This window comes from Mustela lutreola, chromosome 9 (assembly GCF_030435805.1).
Source record: "Mustela lutreola isolate mMusLut2 chromosome 9, mMusLut2.pri, whole genome shotgun sequence".
Taxonomy (NCBI): Eukaryota; Metazoa; Chordata; class Mammalia; order Carnivora; family Mustelidae; genus Mustela; species Mustela lutreola.
Window position 1 is genome coordinate 92,402,841 of NC_081298.1, and position 18,953 is coordinate 92,421,793.

At 38.3% G+C, this 18,953-nt stretch overlaps 1 protein-coding gene across 1 annotated transcript in view; it reads left to right on the forward strand.

Annotated features, from left to right (window-relative positions):
• Positions 1-15,035, forward strand: part of GMCL1 (germ cell-less 1, spermatogenesis associated) — a 40,286-nt gene extending 25,251 nt beyond the window's left edge. The window contains exons 11-14 of the mRNA XM_059187901.1: positions 906-981; positions 5,248-5,393; positions 8,218-8,305; positions 13,772-15,035. Coding sequence (XP_059043884.1) covers positions 906-981; positions 5,248-5,393; positions 8,218-8,305; positions 13,772-13,900 — 439 coding nt within the window. The 3' untranslated portion in view covers positions 13,901-15,035. The remainder of the gene's footprint in view (positions 1-905; positions 982-5,247; positions 5,394-8,217; positions 8,306-13,771) is intronic.
• Positions 15,036-18,953: the final 3,918 nt, after the last annotated feature.

Here is an 18,953-nt window from a genome sequence, read left to right on the forward strand (position 1 = left end):
GACCTCTACAACAACAATCTCCTTTTCAGGCACAAGTAACCCTCCTCTGTGATGAGCCCCCTCTAATCCCAGGCAGTAAATCTGCCTTCTTTGTGCTCCTAACATCACAACACTCTCCACATTATTTTAATTATTACTTATATGTCTAGTTCTCTACTAGACTAAACTCTTGGGTATCAAGGACATGTTTTATTCGTTTTATATACATTTATGTATTTTTTATATATTGTATTTCAGTATTTTAGTTTGTTGATGATGATGTCCCCAGTATCTAGGCACTTAATAAATGTTGTATATGATGAATATATTGTATTGCTTTTATCATTTGGAATTCCAAGCTATAATAATAATAATGCATTTTTTGTTCTCATAACTTGAAACAAAGGTGCTTTTCTAGATTGGTTTCTAGATTTTTAAAGTAGGGAACCAGTTCTTCAGCTGTTTCTATTAAATCTTGAGTTTGCATGGTTATACTACGTAAAAGATGGCTTGGATATGAAACAGTAATGTCCAATGGTAGATGAAACTGTCACATCTTAAATAATAGATTGAAACTGTCACATCTTAAATAATAGATTTTAACTTACGTTACTTAGTAGTTAGAATTTTGAGTATTTTATTTCCTTGATCACAGTTTCTCATAGACATTTTTCCCCTCTTCTCTGGTTTGGCCAAGCCCTAATAAAAAGTATTCTAGAAGTCAGGGCAATAAGTGAAACGTTAATTTTTTTTTAAGCAAAGGCAATAGGCTAGATTTAATCCATGTATTCGTATTATATCTATAACACAAAAAGGTATTTTTAAATCTATTAGCAAGTTTTTCTGTTCTTTTAAACTTAACAATTATTTTTAAACTATTAGTTGCCTATTTTCTATGAGATTTCACATTTTATGTGTATTTCTAGGCCTCAAGAAATCAATAAAGAAGAACTAGAGGGAAATAGCATGAGGTGTGGTAGAAAGCTTGCCAAAGATGGGGAAGTAAGTATGGGTTATGACTCTTAACATTCTCATGCAAATTGTAATACTATTAGTGCAAAATACACTTTCAGTCTTTCAGTAACAATCATGACACCTGCCATACCTTAGAAGAGCTTTTTTGGTAGTTTCTATAGCTTGATCTCCTGGACAGGAAGTTAGGTGCTCAGTTGTGTTGCATGAGGCTGTTGAACTTTTTGTGACCCACTACGAGAAAGAAGAAGAAGATCCCTTAGCAATCCAGAAATTAAGATAAGTAAGAAATTATATGGGAGCTATTACATAGTTAAAAATGATTCTTTCTATTTTACAGTTACCTTAAATCAAAGACATTCAAACCCTTTGCTACCCACATTTAGACTTCTGTTTTTCATTATCACCATATATAAATGTATATAAGTGAAACAAAAGTACTGTGAAATAGTGCTTAACTGTTGCTGTGTCCAAAGGTCCCATTTTGTATTTAATTTTTTTAAAAAGCTTATTGTGACTCATTAAATTGATTTTAATGGGACATGAACTACATTTTTTAAAATCCCACTCTAATTGTAGTTTTCATCTTAAAAAATAATTCAGCCTGGGGTGCCTGAGTGGCTCAGTCAGTTAAATATCCGACTTGATTTCAGCTTAGGTCATGATCTCAGGATTGTGAGATCAGGCCCCGCATCAGACTCATGCACTAGGCATGGAAACTGTTAAGGTTCTCTCTCTCTTCTCCTTCTGCCCCCCTCCCTTTAAAAAATAATAATAATTCAGCCTAATTTAAACAACCATTATTTTTCTCCTAAGTTTTCCCTTATTGTAACTTCTTTGTTTTTAGAAGTTAATTATGTTTGCATTCATAATTGTGATAAATGTTAGCAGCATCTGAAAGGGGAATATGTAGGTGTCTTCCTTGTTGCTGCTTCCACAACTTGTTCCTCCCTCACCCTTCATTGAGCCACAGCTCCTTTGAAGCACATGCTTCTGCTACACCAGTCATGACCCTTATTGTAGCCATCATTCACAGGACTATCTGTATTTATCACTGTTCTTGTCACCAATCTTGGTGATTTCAGCATCTCTGTTCCCTGACCTTCCTCCCCACAGTGATCTTCTGCTCTACCCTACTTCCAGTACCCATTTCCTAGACACAGATCCTCAGTTTTTGCTCTACTAAGTAATACATCCCCTTCAGAATCACCATTTCAAGCACATCATTTTCACACTCTACTTCTTTTTCCTTCTAGTACTCTCTTTCTAGAACCTGGACTCCCAGCAATTTTTTAACTCCAGTGGGGTGCACAATACATTGTTGTTCTTACCATTTTCCCATTATCCTCTCACCACCTTGCTACTTCTTTCTTTACTTGACTTATATTTTATGTTCCATCTTAAAATTGGTCCCTGGCTAATACTCTTAACTTCTCTTTTTACTCTCATCAAGCTCAGCTAGCTAAACTCCAATTCTTATTAAATCCTGACTTGATACGCACTCCACGTCTGCTTCCAAACAGATGGCTATGACTAAAGAAAAACAGTGTACCCCTCACCAGGTGTTACTTGAATGTAACTGTAAACTTCAAACAGGTGCTGCATGGGGATCCTCCTGTATTTCCCTAGTGAATTCATCGGCCAGTCTTTGAGTACCTCTCAGACCATTAAAAGGGACAGTGCCACCACCTTCATTCTTATCTATGACCTTGTTTCTTTCATCACTCAGAAAATGAAAGCAATACGAAGAGAATCTACATATCCTTCTACCCAGCAGTTCTGCCAGTCTACCTGCAGTTATAGCTGTGTGTCATGCTCTTCCTCTTATTAGAATGGATGAACCATCTGCTACTGTCCTAGTCCATCCCCTCCCCTCATAAAAAAATTCCATCCCTTCTCACCTATTCAGAAGCTTTGTTCCTACAGTTTTCACCTCCCTGTCCTGCATCATCAGTTTTTCTTTTCTACTTGGTCATTCTCATTGAGCATATACCATACCATACCACCACCCATCTGGAACCACACCCCGACTCCACGTTCTTCTTTAGCTACCACTCCCATTTCTGTGCATCTCTTTTAAGCAAAAAAACTCATTGCAAAAGTTACCCATATTTGTCTATACTTCCTGTTTTCTGATGCTCTCTTGAATTCACTCTAATTCATTTATCACAGTAAACTCCAGTGAAACTGCCATGCTGTTGTCACCAGTGATTTCCACATTGCCAGGTCAGGTAGTTAGCTTTTAGTCTTCCAAAATTTCTTGGTGACGTGATACATCTGTACTCACTCTTTTTTTTTTTTTTTTTTAAGATTTTATTTATTTATTTGACAGAGATCACAAGTACGCAGAGAGAGAGAGAGAGAGGGAAGCAGGCTCCCTGCCAAGCAGAGAGCCCGATGCGGGGCTCAATCCCAGGACCCTGAGATCATGACCCGAGCCGAAGGCAGCGGCTTAACCCACTGAGCCACCCAGGCGCCCCTGCACTCACGCTTTATTAGAGATTTTCTTCATTTGACTTCCAGGACAGCATATCCTGCTGGTTTCCTTCCCAATTCAGTGGCTTGTAAGTCTTTGTCTAGATCCTTCTCTTTCTCAGCAAATGTTGGTATGACTAGAAGCTCAGTGCTTGGACTTCTTCCTTGTGGAAGCTCACTCCAAAGTGATATCATCTAGTTCCCATGACTTCACACTGATGACTTCTAACTCGAGATTCACATATGTAGCTACTCACTCAACATCTTTCTTAGAATCCTAGTGGCATCCTGAATAAAATAGTCCCAAGCTGAACTCTGATTTTCATCCCCAAACTTTCTCCTTTCCAAGTAATTCTCTAACCCATAAATGGCCCCTCTGTTAATCATTGAATAAGCTCCAAACTTCGGATATTTCTTTCTTGAATACCACAACTGGTGTTCATAAAAAATTCTTCCGGGCTCTACTTGTGAAATCTATTCTTAGCTTGTCTGCCACTACCATCCAAGTCCAAGCCAGCATTATCTCTTGCCTGGGCTATGATAATAGCCTCATAATGCTCTCCCTGTTTTCACTTTTGCTCTCCTACGTGTTTTCCATATAGCAGCCAAGTCATCTTTTTAAAATGCAAGTTAGATCATGTTACTTCCCTCCCTAAAACTTTCCATCAGCCTCTTATTGCACTTAGAAGAAATGCATGCTCTTCCTTACTTTGGAGTTCTAGGCCTTAACATTTTCTGACCCCTGACCGACTCTGAACTTCTGTCCACCCACGTGACTGCCCTAGTCACATAGCCCTTCTTATTGTTCTCTTTGCCTAAGTCACCCTTTTCCCAGATAGTTACTGGTCTGCCCCTTAGTTGACTCAGTGCCCGGCTCACCTAGTATCTCCATGGAGAGGCTTTCCCTGACCACCTGTCTGAACCAGCAGGCTTCCTAGCTAGGTCCTTTTTCCCTATCCTGTCAATCTCTCTGACATTTTATTCTGTTTTGTTCTCTTCCATTCCATTCCATTCCATCTATTCCTTCCCAAAACAAACATATACACATATTAAAATACACATTCTACCAGGGCAAAAACTTGCTGTTCTTCTATGCCTAGAGCAGGACTTGGCACATACGTTGTAATTCAGAATGTCGACCAAACACTTGAAGCTCTAACTTTCCTTTACTATACTATACCAGCTTGCTTAATATTGCATTAACTATTGGGTGATAGATGAAACAAACGTGTGGACCCCATGTTGGTATTTAAAATAATTCAGTTGTTAGGTGCCTCACAGACTCAGAAGAGCATGCAACTCTTGATCTCAGAGTCATGAGCCCCACATTGGATATAGGGATTGCTAAATAAACTTTAAAAAATAAAGTACCCATGTGTATGTGTCAGTTAGTTATTTAAGGAATTTAGAGTATTTTTAAAGCAAGGTGGGTTTTAGTGGGACTTTCTTACCTCCTTATAGACTCCTAGCTCCCTAAGTTATACCTCCATAGAGTTGCAGTGAAAAGCCTTATTACTTACGATAGAATTGGGTGTGAAGACATAACAAAACATCACAAAGAGGTGATAATAGGAAAATACCTTAAAGAATGTCGATCATAAAGGCTGCTTTTCTGGCTCTGAAATGTACTGTACCCATGTGGTAAACCTTTATATATATTCACAAATATATTCTGTGTGGTAAGCAAGCCCTAAGGGAAAGGTAAGCATGAGAGAGAAATATTTGAAGTGAGTTAAAGAAAGAGAAGACATTTTGAACTTTTTATCTTTGACTTGCTAGTATGATAAACTGAAGTAAATCTTTCTCTTTTGTATTTCTTAGTACTGCTGGCGGTGGACAGGTTTTAACTTCGGCTTTGACCTGCTTGTAACTTACACGAATCGATATATCATTTTCAAACGCAATACGCTGAATCAGCCGTGTAGTGGATCTGTCAGTTTACAGCCTCGAAGGAGCATAGCATTTAGGTAGGATGAAATTTCCCTGCCCCACGCCTCCTCACTCCAGAAAAAAATACAAGAAGTAAAATAAAACCTGATAACTTATGCCAGCAGCAGTAGAGTTTTGGTAAGATACAGTATATGTGAAAGTGCAGGAAAACAGTAAGGTTCTTTTCCTGTGAAATGTTAGTAATAATCAAAATCAAAAAGTCTGGATCTAGTGTGTCAGAAAGAATAGGCTGAATATAAATGATATAAGATGGATAATAGGCTTGACGCTGTTGCCTTGGTGCTGTTCTTGCAAATTAAAGGTCCAGAATGGAAAGACAGCAAAATATTTTTCTAGGAAAACATGTCTGGGATTGTTCTTCACTTTCTGTGGGATTTCATTTGTCCAATTTCGCCTGGTGGTTGAGCTGGCTATCTTACTGGAGAGGATGCTGACAAGTTGGAAAATAGCTTTATGAGGAAATTTTTTAAAGTCATATATTTATTTATACTTACCTTACACCATATGCAAAAATTAACTCAAAATTGATCAAAGACCTAAACATAAGAACTGAGACTATAAAACAACTCTTGGAAGAAACATAGGGGGAAGCTTTTTTTTTTTTTTTTTTTTTTAAGATTTTATTTATTTATTTCTTTGACACAGAGAGACAGAGACAGAGACAGTGAGAGAGGGAACATAAGCAGGGAAAGTGGGAGAGGGAGAAGCAGGCTTCCTGCGAGCAGGGAGCCCGTTGTGGAGCTCGATCCCACAACCCAGGGATTATGATGTGAACCGAAGGCAGATGCTTAATGACTGAGCCACCCTGGGGGAAAACTTGACGTTGGATTTGGCAATGATTTCTTCAGTATGACACCAAAGCATAGGCAACAAAAGAAAAAAAATGAATTGGATTTCATCAAAATTTAAAACTCTTGTGTATCAAAGGACACTATCAACAAGAGTAAAAAGGCAGTGGAGAGAATGGGAGAAATTATTTGCTAACCATGTATCTGATAAGGAGCTAATATCCTGTATACCTGGAGAACTCCTAAAACTCCACAACAAAAAAGCAAACAGCCTCATTCAAACATAGGCAGGGGATTTAAACATTTCTCCAAAGAAGATCTGCAGATGGCCAATACACATCTTTTCAAACATGAAAGGATCGTTCTTGAAAAGATACTCAACATCACTAATCATTAGAGAAACGCAGATCAAAGTCACAATGAGGTGCCACTTCAAACTCATTAGAATGGTTATTATCAAAAACAAAACAGGGATGCCTGAGTGGCTCAGTCAGTTAAGCTACTGCCTTAAGCTCAGGTCATGATCCTGGTGTCCTGGGATCGAGTCCCACATCGGGCTCCTTGCCCGGCGGCGTGCCTGTTTCTCTCTCTGCCTCTGCCTGCCATTCTGCCTGCCTGTGTGCACTCTCTGTCTCTCTCTCTCTGACAAATAAATAAACATAAAATCTTTTAAAAAAACAAAAAGTGTTGATGAGGATGTGGAGAAATTGGACCTTTGTTCGTTGCTAGTGAGAATGTAAAATGGTGTATCTTTTGTGGAAAATGAAATGGCATTTCCTCAAAAAATTAAACATAGAATTACCATATGATCCAGCAATTCCTCTTCTGGGTATTACCCAAAAGAATTGTAAGAAGGGGGGCACCTGGGTGACTTAGTTAAGTGTCTACCTTGAGCTCAGGTCATGATCCTGGAGTCCCAGAATCAAGCCCCATGTCAGAACCTCGCTCAGTGGAGAGTCTGCTTCTCCATCTGCCTTTGTGCCTCTCCCTGTGTGCTCTCTTGCTCACTCAAATAGATAATAAAATCTTTAAATAAATAGATAGACAGATAGATAGATAAAAGAATTGTACGGAGGGACTGACAAAGATATTATTAGTACATTCATTTTTGCAGCAGCCTTATTTAATGACCAGAAATTGAAAGCAACCCAATTGTCCATCAAGGATGTCCATGTAGATATTGTCTGTACCTACAGTGGAATTTTATTCAGCTTTGAAATCGAAGGAAATTCTTACACATGCACCAACATGAGCCTTGATGACATTATGTTAAGTGAAATAAGCCAGTCACAAAAGAATAGATGCTACGTGATTCCACTCATGCAGTACCTCGGGTAGACAAGTTCATAGAGAAAGTAGAATGGTGGTTGTCCCAGACCAAGGAAGGGGTAATGGGGAGTTTGTGTTTGCTGGGTACAGACTTTCAGATGGGAAGATAAAAAAAGTTCTGGAGATGGATGGCAGTGAGATTTTAGAACAGTGTGAATGTATTTAATGCCGAGAATTATACACTTAGAGATGGTTAAAAGGGTAAATTTTATGTATATTCTACCACAATAAAAAAGACACAGATAAATTAATCCCAGATATGTATAATAGCACACCTTACAAATCTCTAAGGGGATCAGTTTAGAATTGGAAGAGACTTATAAAATCTTTTATCAAATTAAAGTATATGGAAGAGAAAAGTAAATATTAAAGTGAGGGAGGTCTTGTTTAAATTAATCTGTGGTTCAAAAATCATATGTTTCGGAGTATGAGATTCTTTTTTTTTTTTTTTTTTTTTTAAAGATTTTATTTATTTACTTGAGAGAGAGACAGTGAGAGAGAGCATGAATGAGGAGAAGGTCAGAGAGAGAAGCAGACTCCCCATGGAGCCGGGAGTCCGATGCGGGACTCGATCCCGGGACTCCAGGATCATGACCCGAGCCGAAGGCAGTCGTCCAACCAACTGAGCCACCCAGGCGTCCCGGAGTATGAGATTCTTGATCTTTAGGTTGTGGGTTTGAGCACCATATGTCTGTTTTTTAATTTGTATTTTTTTTAATCCTAGATTACGTTTGGCCTCTTTTGATAGTAGTGGAAAATTAATATGTAGTAGAACAACTGGCTATCAAATACTTACACTTGAAAAAGATCAGGTATGTTTGATTACTTTTTTTTTTTTAATTTTTTATAAACATATATTTTTATCCCCAGGGGTACATGTCTGTGAATCACCAGGTTTACACACTTCACAGCACTCACCAAAGCACATACCCTCCCCAATGTCCATAATCCCACCCCCTTCTCCCAACCCCCCTCCCCCCAGCAACCCTCAGTTTGTTTTGTGAGATTAAGAGTCACTTATGGTTTGTCTTTCTCCCAATCCCATCTTGTTTCATTGATTCTTCTCCTACCCACTTAAGCCCCCATGTTGCATCACCACTTCCTCATATCAGGGAAATCATATGATAGTTGTCTTTCTCTGCTTGACTTATTTCGCTAAGCATGATACGCTCTAGTTCCATCCATGTTGTCGCAAATGGCGAGATTTCATTTCTTTTGATGGCTGCATAGTATTCCATTGTGTATATATACCACATCTTCTTGATCCATTCATCTGTTGATGGACATCTAGGTTCTTTCCATAGTTTGGCTATTGTAGACATTGCTGCTATAAACATTCGGGTGCACGTGCCCCTTTGGATCACTACGTTTGTATCTTTAGGGTAAATACCCAGTAGTGCAATTGCTGGGTCATAGGGCAGTTCTATTTTCAACATTTTGAGGAACCTCCATGCTGTTTTCCAGAGTGGCTGCACCAGCTTGCATTCCCACCAACATTGTAGGAGGGTTCCCCTTTCTCATTTAATGCAATTCCTATCAAAGTACCATCCATCTTTTTCAAAGAAATGGAACAAATAATTCTAAAATTTATATGGAACCAGAAAAGACCTCGAATAGCCAAAGGGATATTGAAAAAGAAAGCCAAAGTTGGTGGCATCACAATTCCGGACTTCAAGCTCTATTGATTACTTTTCTATTGTATGGTTATAAGATTTGTCTTTCGAATCCTCTTTTAAAAATTCTTAAGTAGAATTAACATTTGATTTAAAGATTGAAAAGTGTTTTTTTGTTGTTTATTTTTTAAGATTATTTATTTATTTATTTGACAGAGAGAGAGAGAGAGATCACACGTAGGCAGAGAGGCAGGCAGAGATGGGTGGGGGAGCAGGCTCCCTGCTGAGCAGAGAGCCCGATGCGGGATTCTATCCCAGAATCCTGAGACCATGACCTGAGCCGGAGGCAGAGGCTTAACCCACTGAGCCACCCAGGTGCCCCCAGATTGATTGAAAAGTTTTTTGAAGGTAGAAATGGAAATACCATGTTCACATATGCATAATTTGCCCCCATTTTATTAGAAGTAGAGCTAAGACAAAAAAAGAAAAAACAAAATATGATTTGAGGGGCAGGGAAAAACTGATAATTGGTAAATAATTGTTTATCCTGAATAACTTCTTTAAAAAGTTAGGAATCTTAATTGCTTTATCCATTGTGTTCATAAGTGCATTTATTTATAGATTAATAGCAAACACTTTGAAGATAATCCAGTATGTCTGCAATAGTTCCTGAATATTAAAGAGAACATTGTCCTCTAGCACAAAAGATTTCTAAAGTAGCAAGCATCTGTAATGTTCCCAAAACACTCTCTAAAGCTGTTTATTTAATTTGTTTCTTCATATATCACATGCATGCTGAACTTCCAAAATGTCATAATGAGAAAAGAAACCATTTTTGAAAAGAAATGTGAGAGCTGTTAAAATATTAATGAAGTTTAAGGGCACCTGGGTGGCTTAGTCGGTTAAACACCTTCAGCTCAGTCCTGGGATCAAGCCCCGCAGCCCCTCCCTGCTCAGTGGGCTGTCTCCTTCTCCCTCTGCTTCTCCCCGATGCTCCTCGGGGGAACACATGCTGTGTCTTGCTCACATGAGCGAGTGCTCTCGCAAGTTTCCCCGCCCCCCCAAGTAAATAAATAATCTTTTTTTTTTTTTAAGATTTTATTTATTTATTTGACAGAGATCACAAGTAGGCAGAGAGGCAGGCAGAGAGAGAGGATGAAGCAGGCTCCCCGCTGTGCAGAGAGCCTGATGCAGGGCTTGATCTCAGGACCCTGAGACCATGACCTGAGCCAAAGGCAGAGGCTTAATGCACTGAGCCACCCAGGTGCCCCTAAATAAATAATCTTTAAAAAATATTAAGGAAGTTTACTTCTATTAAAACTAATCATTATTCCAAGGGACATACTGTTTTAGTAAGGCATTCAGAGCCCATAGTTCACATAAATTATTAGAAATTAGCTGTTTTCTTTAGACCAAAGAGCCTCTGACAGAATATCAGAATTTAGCACTGCAAGGAACCTTGAAGTGATAGTTCTAACCTCACATAGCCTGTATGAGAACTCCTTTAATCACATTCTGACAGAGGATCCTCCACTTGTTGCAGTTCTAACAACAGAGCAGACTCTCTCACATGGTAGATAATATTTGAGAAGGTAGATATATATAATAAGAAAAATTCAAATCTGCCTTCAGTAGAACTCTGTGGTTCCCCTGGCACCCTCTGGAACTGCATGAGCAATGGCTGTCTTTACTTCTACCTGGAACTTCATAAAAAGTTCTGTCATGGCTCAAAGCAGCTAGAGACTTGGAAACACCAGGCCAAGATAATAGTTGTATTTCAAGTGTTTCTTGAGTTATTCATTCAGAAACATTGGAGTCCCTGCTGGGTGGTAGGCTCTGTGCCACCCAGGCACCCCTGATTTTTGTATATTTTATGGCTGGCTGTCTTACAGAACTATGTAAACTAGATTTGCATTAGATGAAGGATTTCAGCAATGTGTGTGAAGGATTAGAGACATGGTAATAGGTGAAAGGTGATTTGAAGCTATTGCTATAATCCAGATAAAGGATGAAAACCTTAATTTAAGGAAGGTAGCAGTGGGGCTGAAGACATGTTGATGGGTTCTAGAAATAAAGCAGTGCAGTTGATAGAATTTGGTGCCTAATTGTGTGAAGGTAAGAGAGTAGTTAAAGATAGTTCCTAGGGACGCCTGGGTGCTTGGTTGGTTAAGGGTTTGCCTTCAGCTTGGGTCGTGATCCCAAGGTGCTGGGATTGAGTCCCACATCGGGCTCTTTGCTCAGCTGGGTGTCTTCTTCTCCCTCTGCTGCTCCCCCTGCTTGTGCTCTCTCTCTGACAAATAAATAAATAAAATAAAATATATTTTTTTTAATGTTCCTACTGTCTTGATTTATAGTAGTTTTTCCTTTGATTTGAATTATAGGAAGGAAAATGAACATTTCCAAGTATGGGTGAAAAGATGATGAATTCGGTTTAAGCCATATTTAATTTGAGGGCATTGAGGTAAAAGTGTGTTTGGTGGGGGATAAATGCTTCTGGGGTTTACAGGCATTGCCTGGGGAAGAAATAATGACTGGATGAGATACCTTCTAGGGAATACGTAAGGGCGTCTAACAGGTCAGAAACATAGGGGACACTGGTACTTGAGGGATGGGCAAAAAAAGTAACCTGGTGAGACATTCAAGAGTTAGGATGGGGAGTTAGAGTCAAATTGCAAGAGTGAAAGAGATGACCCGTAAAGAAGAGGTAGTAGCCAGTAGCTGATGATTTGAATTGGAGCTGCTTTATAGCTAAGTGAAGACTTACAGTGGAGAGTTACGTGCATAGATCCTAGAATTCAGACCTAGATGAAGCATGTGGAGCAGCAATGGAGCTCTAGTACAGAATAGGTGGTGAGCCTCAGAGAAGCAGGGATTTGTGAAGATGGAGAAGTAATTAGTCTGGAAGTAGAAATGGAAACCTAGGAAGATGCTGCCACTCTGTCTGATGCTGTTGTCTGTGGGCTTCTCAGCTTCCACTCTGTCGTGGAGGAAAGAAAATGGAACTTAAGGTGCTTCAGTGCGAACATAGATATAAACTGAGCTCTCACGTGGAATTAAAGGTTTAATAAAGCCAAGATTAAATCTGTCTAGTTTGGGGATAGGAATTGGGAATTAGTACAACCCAATACTCAGAAATCAGTTTGTCCTTCCAGCTCTCAAGTAATGTCCACATGGCTCCCCTCTTATCCAAAAGTTGGCACTTAGACCTACCCCTACCCCCAGCCCTAACTATATTGAAATACTAGAATCTTCCTAGGAGTTTTTGTTTTTTTGTAACACTGAATCTTGGTTTTTATCATCAAATACACAAATTGACAAAACAAATGTCCTCAACAAATTTTGTAAGTGTGTCTTCACCTGGGTTGTAGCTACAGACTTTGTCTAGGCCAGGCTGACTCAAGGTTCTAAAGACCAACTATGTTTGACATCATTTCTCTCTGCTAACCCTGTTAATACCATCAGCCCAGGTGATTGCCTCACTTGACCCATCATCTCACCCTTTTCATTCACTAACATTTTTTTTAAAACACCACTTTCCCTGTTTGGGGGTATATGGAGATACCGCGCGCGTGTGTGTATGCGTGCGCGCACGTGTTCCTTACACTCTTTATCCAGTTTATCTTGTATATGGAGATACCACACGCACATGTGTGTGTGTTCCTTACCTTCTTTATCCAATTTTTCTTGCTTTTCCCCCAATACAGAAGTCATATCCAATTAAGCCTACATCAGTCATTCACATGTTCCAGTGTGTTAATCTCTCTCCATTGCAGGAGCATCTTCTGTAGTAAAAAATAAAAAACAGTGTTTAATATTTAATAGTGTGTTCTTCAAAATACATAAAATAAGGCAAAACTAATGTAAATTACTGCAGAAAATCTATCTAAGGATTCAAAAAGTAGAAGTTCCAGTGCTGCTCCTTTTACTCTAAAGGCTCACTCTTTTCACCAAATGCTGTTCATACAGGGTTCCAAATGGAGATCTGTAGAATGAGAGTTGGTTATATTTGTGGCTCTCAGGTATAGGATCAAATCCTGTCTCCGTGAGATTTCAGGGCATTCTCTTGTGCACTGATGTAACTGAGCCTGAAAGTTTTACAGGATAATGTATTTTACATTCCAAGAAACAAATCATATGTTTGCATTAGAGACAGTGGAAAATCTCAGACAAGAGTGGGAACATGAGAACCATGCTTGTTGGTGCTAATAATGGCTTCCCACCTTCTTTCCATTTATTTGCTCTACCTAAAGGCCATCAGGAAATGAAGCCAAATTGCCATTTATTTCTTGACTATATCTGTTCATAAAATATGTAGGTACTTGATAGAAATTTTTCAGTAGTGAAAATAATTCCCATTACTGAGTATTTCATACTTGGCCAGCTTTGCTGAGTCCTCTGTGTGCATTGTCTCATTTAATTCTCACTATAATCATGTGAGATGGGTAGTTTTATTTATTTTATAGTAAGGAAGCTGCAGTTGACAAGTCATTGACTTGCCCAGTGTCACAGCTACTTGATGGGAGTTTCAAGATTAGAACAATGACTTTGAGACTTGAGATGCAAACTCTTAACCACCATGGGATCTCCTGCAGTTTACTAAGTTCAACAGTTTGGTGTTCTGTTTTCTGTTTGTCTTGTCATTAAAGCTATACATTTGTTTTATAGGAACAAGTAGTGATGAACTTGGACAGCAGACTTCTGATCTTCCCTTTATACATCTGCTGTAACTTCTTGTATATATCGCCAGAAAAAAGAACTGAAAATAATCGTCATCCAGAAAATGCAGAAAACTGAGGATCTCATCAGTTGGAAACAGTAGCACTTTGAAAACTTTTTTGGCCAGCTTTAATTTAATGGCCCTACTGATATTCACATCTAAGGTGACTAACAATGACAAAGGCCTTATGAACTGTACAGATAATACAGAAGACTATTCTTATGCTCATCACATTTCTATGCATACATGAAAAAAACATTTTAAAGCCAAGAAAATATCTGTTGAACCATTTGTAACAAAGATGTTGACTCATGCTTTTAATTTTTAAGCATCAGTAGAAAATTGCTGTAGGTAAATTCACATTGCAGCCCAATATAGGGTTAATTTTTAGTTTAAACCTTGATCCTGCCTAATGTTAGTGAATGTCAGTTACCTATCTGTAAATTTATTTTTATTTGGCTAAAAGAACGCTAAAGGAACAATTGAATGGCAAATTATAAATCCTCTTTCAGTTGGTGCATTCAAAGCTGTCCTTTAATTTTTTCAAATGCTCTTTATGATTCCTCCTCATATTCTGATATCCCTCCAAGCTGTACTTATTTTTAATCATTAAATACTTTTTTGTGGTTTTGGAGACAAAGCTGGGGAATTTTTTATTTAACGTAAGCATTTTCATGCTATTTTATTTTGCTTTTAATTTAGGTTTTACAGGATTTTTAACAAAATCAGCTTTAGACTTTCAAATGAACTTGAATAGGGGAGAAAATCAGTTGGAACCTGAGGATATTTCTTTGCCTTACATGGTCTTTTTTTTTTGACATTCTGTACTTTATTCTTAGGTCATGGATTATTTATGTATCAAATACTACACTTTAAACATTTTCATATTCTCTAATCTTCAGAATTATTTATGTTCAAATTTTGGTTGGGAATCCTATTTCCCACTTAAGCTCAGGACCTTTTAACTTCTGAATTGAGTGCCTTTGAGTTATACATGCTAATAGAAATTTCAGAGTATATGTAAATAAGGTCAGAGGATCTCATATAGAAGCTTACAGTAAAGCATTAATGTAAAAATAGAACTTATTTTTGTCACAAATGGGATGTACACTTGTCATGATTTATGTTTCCTTCTTGTGTTCACTGCTATTTTGCAAATAGCCATGCTCCTCTTCTTTCCAGTGAGAGTAAATGCTTTTTGTGGTTAATGTATATTTGTAGTATGTTTTTAAAATTGGGAATCATTTCTATGTGTCTGTACAAATAATAAATACCCATTTGGAAAAAGAATAAATAAGCTCTTATATAAAATGGACCAAAACCAAACAAACAAACTTCTGTTGAAAACAGAGTTTTTCTCTTTCTAGTTAGATTTTTTTCCCAATTAGATTTAACTTCTAGAATTTGATAGTTTTTCATCCTCAGTAATTTGCCCATAGGTTCATAAGTTGCTTTTCTCCTTTCAAAATTAATCCTCTTTGACTTAAAGGAAACTTTTAAATGCCTCTCCCTCTCCCACCCCCAAACTGTAGCTTAAATGTTTTATTTTATTTTTTTTTATTTTTTTAAAAGATTTTATTTATTTGACAGAGATACAGCGAGAGAGGGAACACAAGCAAGGGGAGTGGGAGAGGGGGAAGCAGGCTTCTTGCTGAGCAGGGAGCCCAATGCGGGGCTTGATTCCAGAACCCTGGGATCATGACCTGAGCCAAAGACAGACGCTTAACAACTGAACACCCAGGTGCCCCTTAGTTTAAATGTTTTAAATACAATAATTCAGCTATATCAAGAGGCTGCTTTTCTTGTTTTTATATTTGGCTGTAACGTATCTTTCATGAGATGCTTTTTCTCTGTCTTATTCTAGCATCAGAGGTTCCTTGCTAAAAAATATAAAGAACCTTAATTTGAATTATGTGGTTATTTGAATTTTATCCACAAATAAGAGCTATTTCTTCAGTCACAAGTAGGTTGTGTTCTCATCAGAGAAATTGATAATTTGTCAGCTACTGATAGTAGAAATTTGCTTTTGTTTTTATTTCCTTAGCAGCAACTTTTCATTCTTTTCAATAGGCATATTTTCCATAAAGTATTAATAGTATCAGCTGAAGTATCATATAAACCATTATATGAAAGCTTTTGTTTGACTGCCTTTTGTCTCATAGCCATTGCCAGATCTTTTTTTTTTTCAGTTACTAAGGCTAGAAAACTATATTTATCCATTAATAATTATTATCAGTAAATTGGTTTTTAGCATCAGTTTACTCAAAGTAAAATAGCAGTCCTTAAGAGAAAACATTCTAGGGGTGCCTGGGTGGCTCAGTGGGTTAGGCCGCTGCCTTCGGCTCAGGTCATGATCTCAGGGTCCTGGGATCGAGTCCCGCATCGGGCTCTCTGCTCGGCAGGGAGCCTGCTTCTCTCTCTCTCTGCCTGCCTCTCCATCTACTTGTGATTTCTCTCTGTCAAATAAATAAATAAAATCTTAAAAAAAAAAAAAAAAAAAAAGAGAGAGAAAACATTCTAGAGCCTCATGCTAAATTATCAAAGAGGAATATGAAAATACCTTTTTTTAAATGGATTTCCCTTGAAACTTAGCAAGGTACAGTCAAAATTAAATGAACAGTGGTAGTCACTAGTTTTAGTAACTGTTCAGTGGCTCACATTTTATCCCATTTTAAGTCTTTCAATGGGATTACCAGTATATATCCATAATTTTCAGTATCAAGTGCAAAAGTGAGGTTACCAAGGATCACTCTGGTTATTTTTTAAAATTTATTTAAATTCAAGTTAGCTAACATAGAGTATAGTACTGGTTTCAGGAGCAGAACGTAGTGATTCATCACTTGAATAGAACATGCAGCACTCATCCCATTTTTAAGGGCTTGAACTCAAGATCCTGAGATCAAGACCTGAGCTGAGATTAAGAGTCAGATGCTTGACTGACTGAGCCACCCAGAAGCCCTTGTGGCTATTTAAGTTAATAAAAATTAAATAAAAGTTAAAATTTACTTCCTCAGTATACTAGGTACATTGTGCTTAGTAACCACATGTACCTAGTGACTACAGTATCAGATGGGATAGATATAGAATATTTCTGTTGTTGCAGAAAGTTCTGTTGAATAGTTGGTCCAGAATATTGAACTATTTATGTTGAAACTATGTCAAAAGTTATATTCCCTTAAAGACGAACCCATGTTAATAATAGCTATTAGAGCCGGGGTGCCAATGGTAGATCAAATACTTGAAATGATAATGTTGGTTCATAATTTCAAGCAACGTGAACCTAAAAAACACAAAAGACCTGGTACAATTCCTCCTCAGCCAGAGAGTTTGACATTTTTCCCAGGGTCCAGATGCAGGGATATAAAAGCAAAAAGCCTCAAACATCATCAATCACTGTTAAGTAGAGGTCTGACTGCATCTAATTTAGGGGGAAGATTATTGACTCAGCGGCATGCACCCACATGTAATGATAAAGTACAATACTTTTGTAAAAGCTGGTGATTTTTTAAAAATAGGACTAGCAAAGTAAAACAAAATTTAACCAAGGCTAGAGAATAGTACATTTGCGGACAGTCACAGATTACTAATGTTGGTTCTTATGTAAGGTATACACATACTTTAAATACAGTTTGCCTTTATTGGAAAACTACTGTCTGGTTGGGGAGGGAACTTAAAAGCAAGTGTGGTCACAAGTGTTGATCCTACTCCACTTGAATTCCATTAAAATGGAATGAGGGTACCTCAAACTGTTTATCAGAAATATAAAGGATTTTCTTCCAGGTACAGTGCTGAGAGATACACAGTGCTGGGTAACCTACATCCTGAGAGAAGGCAGTTTGATCAGTAAGTAAGGAAGCCCTAGCACAACCCATTTCTGTCCCACAATTTAAAGGGGAAGGAGACTTTTGGAAACACACCATTTCGTTTCCCAGATAAGGTTTTGGTTTTTTGTTTCTTTTTTTTAAAGATTTTGTTTATCTATTTGACACACACAGAGAGAAATCACAAGTAGGCAGAGAGGCAGGCAGAGAGGGGGAAGCAGGCTCTCCACTTAGCAGAGAGCCCGATTCGGGACTCAATCCGAGGACCCTGAGATCATGACCTGAGCCAAAGGTAGAGGCTTAACCCACTGAGCCACCCAGGCGCCCTCAGATAAGGTTTGATCTCCTTTAGGGAACTTACTCCTTTGGTTTTTCCCTTTCTCTTCTGTATCTTTACTTCTTTTCTGACTCATTCATACCAGTATTTTTTTTAAGATTTTATTTATTTGACAAAGATCACAAGTAGGCAGAGAGGCAGGCAGAGAGAGAGGAGGAAGCAGGCTCCCTGCTGAGCAGAGAGCCTGATGCGGGGCTTGATCCCAGGACCCTGAGATCATGACCTGAGCTGAAGGCAGTGGCTTAACCCACTGAGCCACCCAGACACCCCTCATACCAGTATTTAAATGTGGTTAAGTTTCTCAACATCTTTGAAAAACCTTCCAACATTTACTTCCACCCACTGCCATATTTTGCCCTGCGTCAGTTAAACTACTCATAAGGGTTCTCCAAATTCTGTCTCCACTTAAAAACCCATGCACAACTCAACTCCACTAAAACTTGAGTCAACAAAGACTTTGTTGCTAAATTCTATAGGTTAGATGAGGGTTTTTTTGTTTTGTTTTGTTTTGTTTTACTACTTTCTCCTCCTTAAAAAGCAGCCTTCTGGAGCGCCTGGGTGGCTCAGTGGGTTAAGCCTCTGCCTTGGGCTCAGGTCATGATCTCGGGGTCCTGGGATCGAGTCCCACATCGGGCTCTCTGCTTGGCGGGGAGCCTGCTTCCTTCTCTCTGCTTGCTTCTCTGCCTACCTGCGATCTCTGTCTGTCGAATGAATGAATAAAATCTTTAAAAAAAAAAAAAAAAAAAGCAGCCTTCTCTTAAACTTCTCTGACTTCACACCTGGCTCATTCTGTTTCTCTGTCCACTCCTTAGTGTTCTTTTGGTGACCCATCTTAGTCTCTTCTGGCTGTCTCCGGGCCCTTTTTTGTCCTGAACCTGCACCAGGAGATTTCATGTACTCCAATGGCTTCAAATGAACATCTGTATTCTGATGATTTTCTTTCCTTCTTTTTTTTTTTTTTTTAAGATTTTA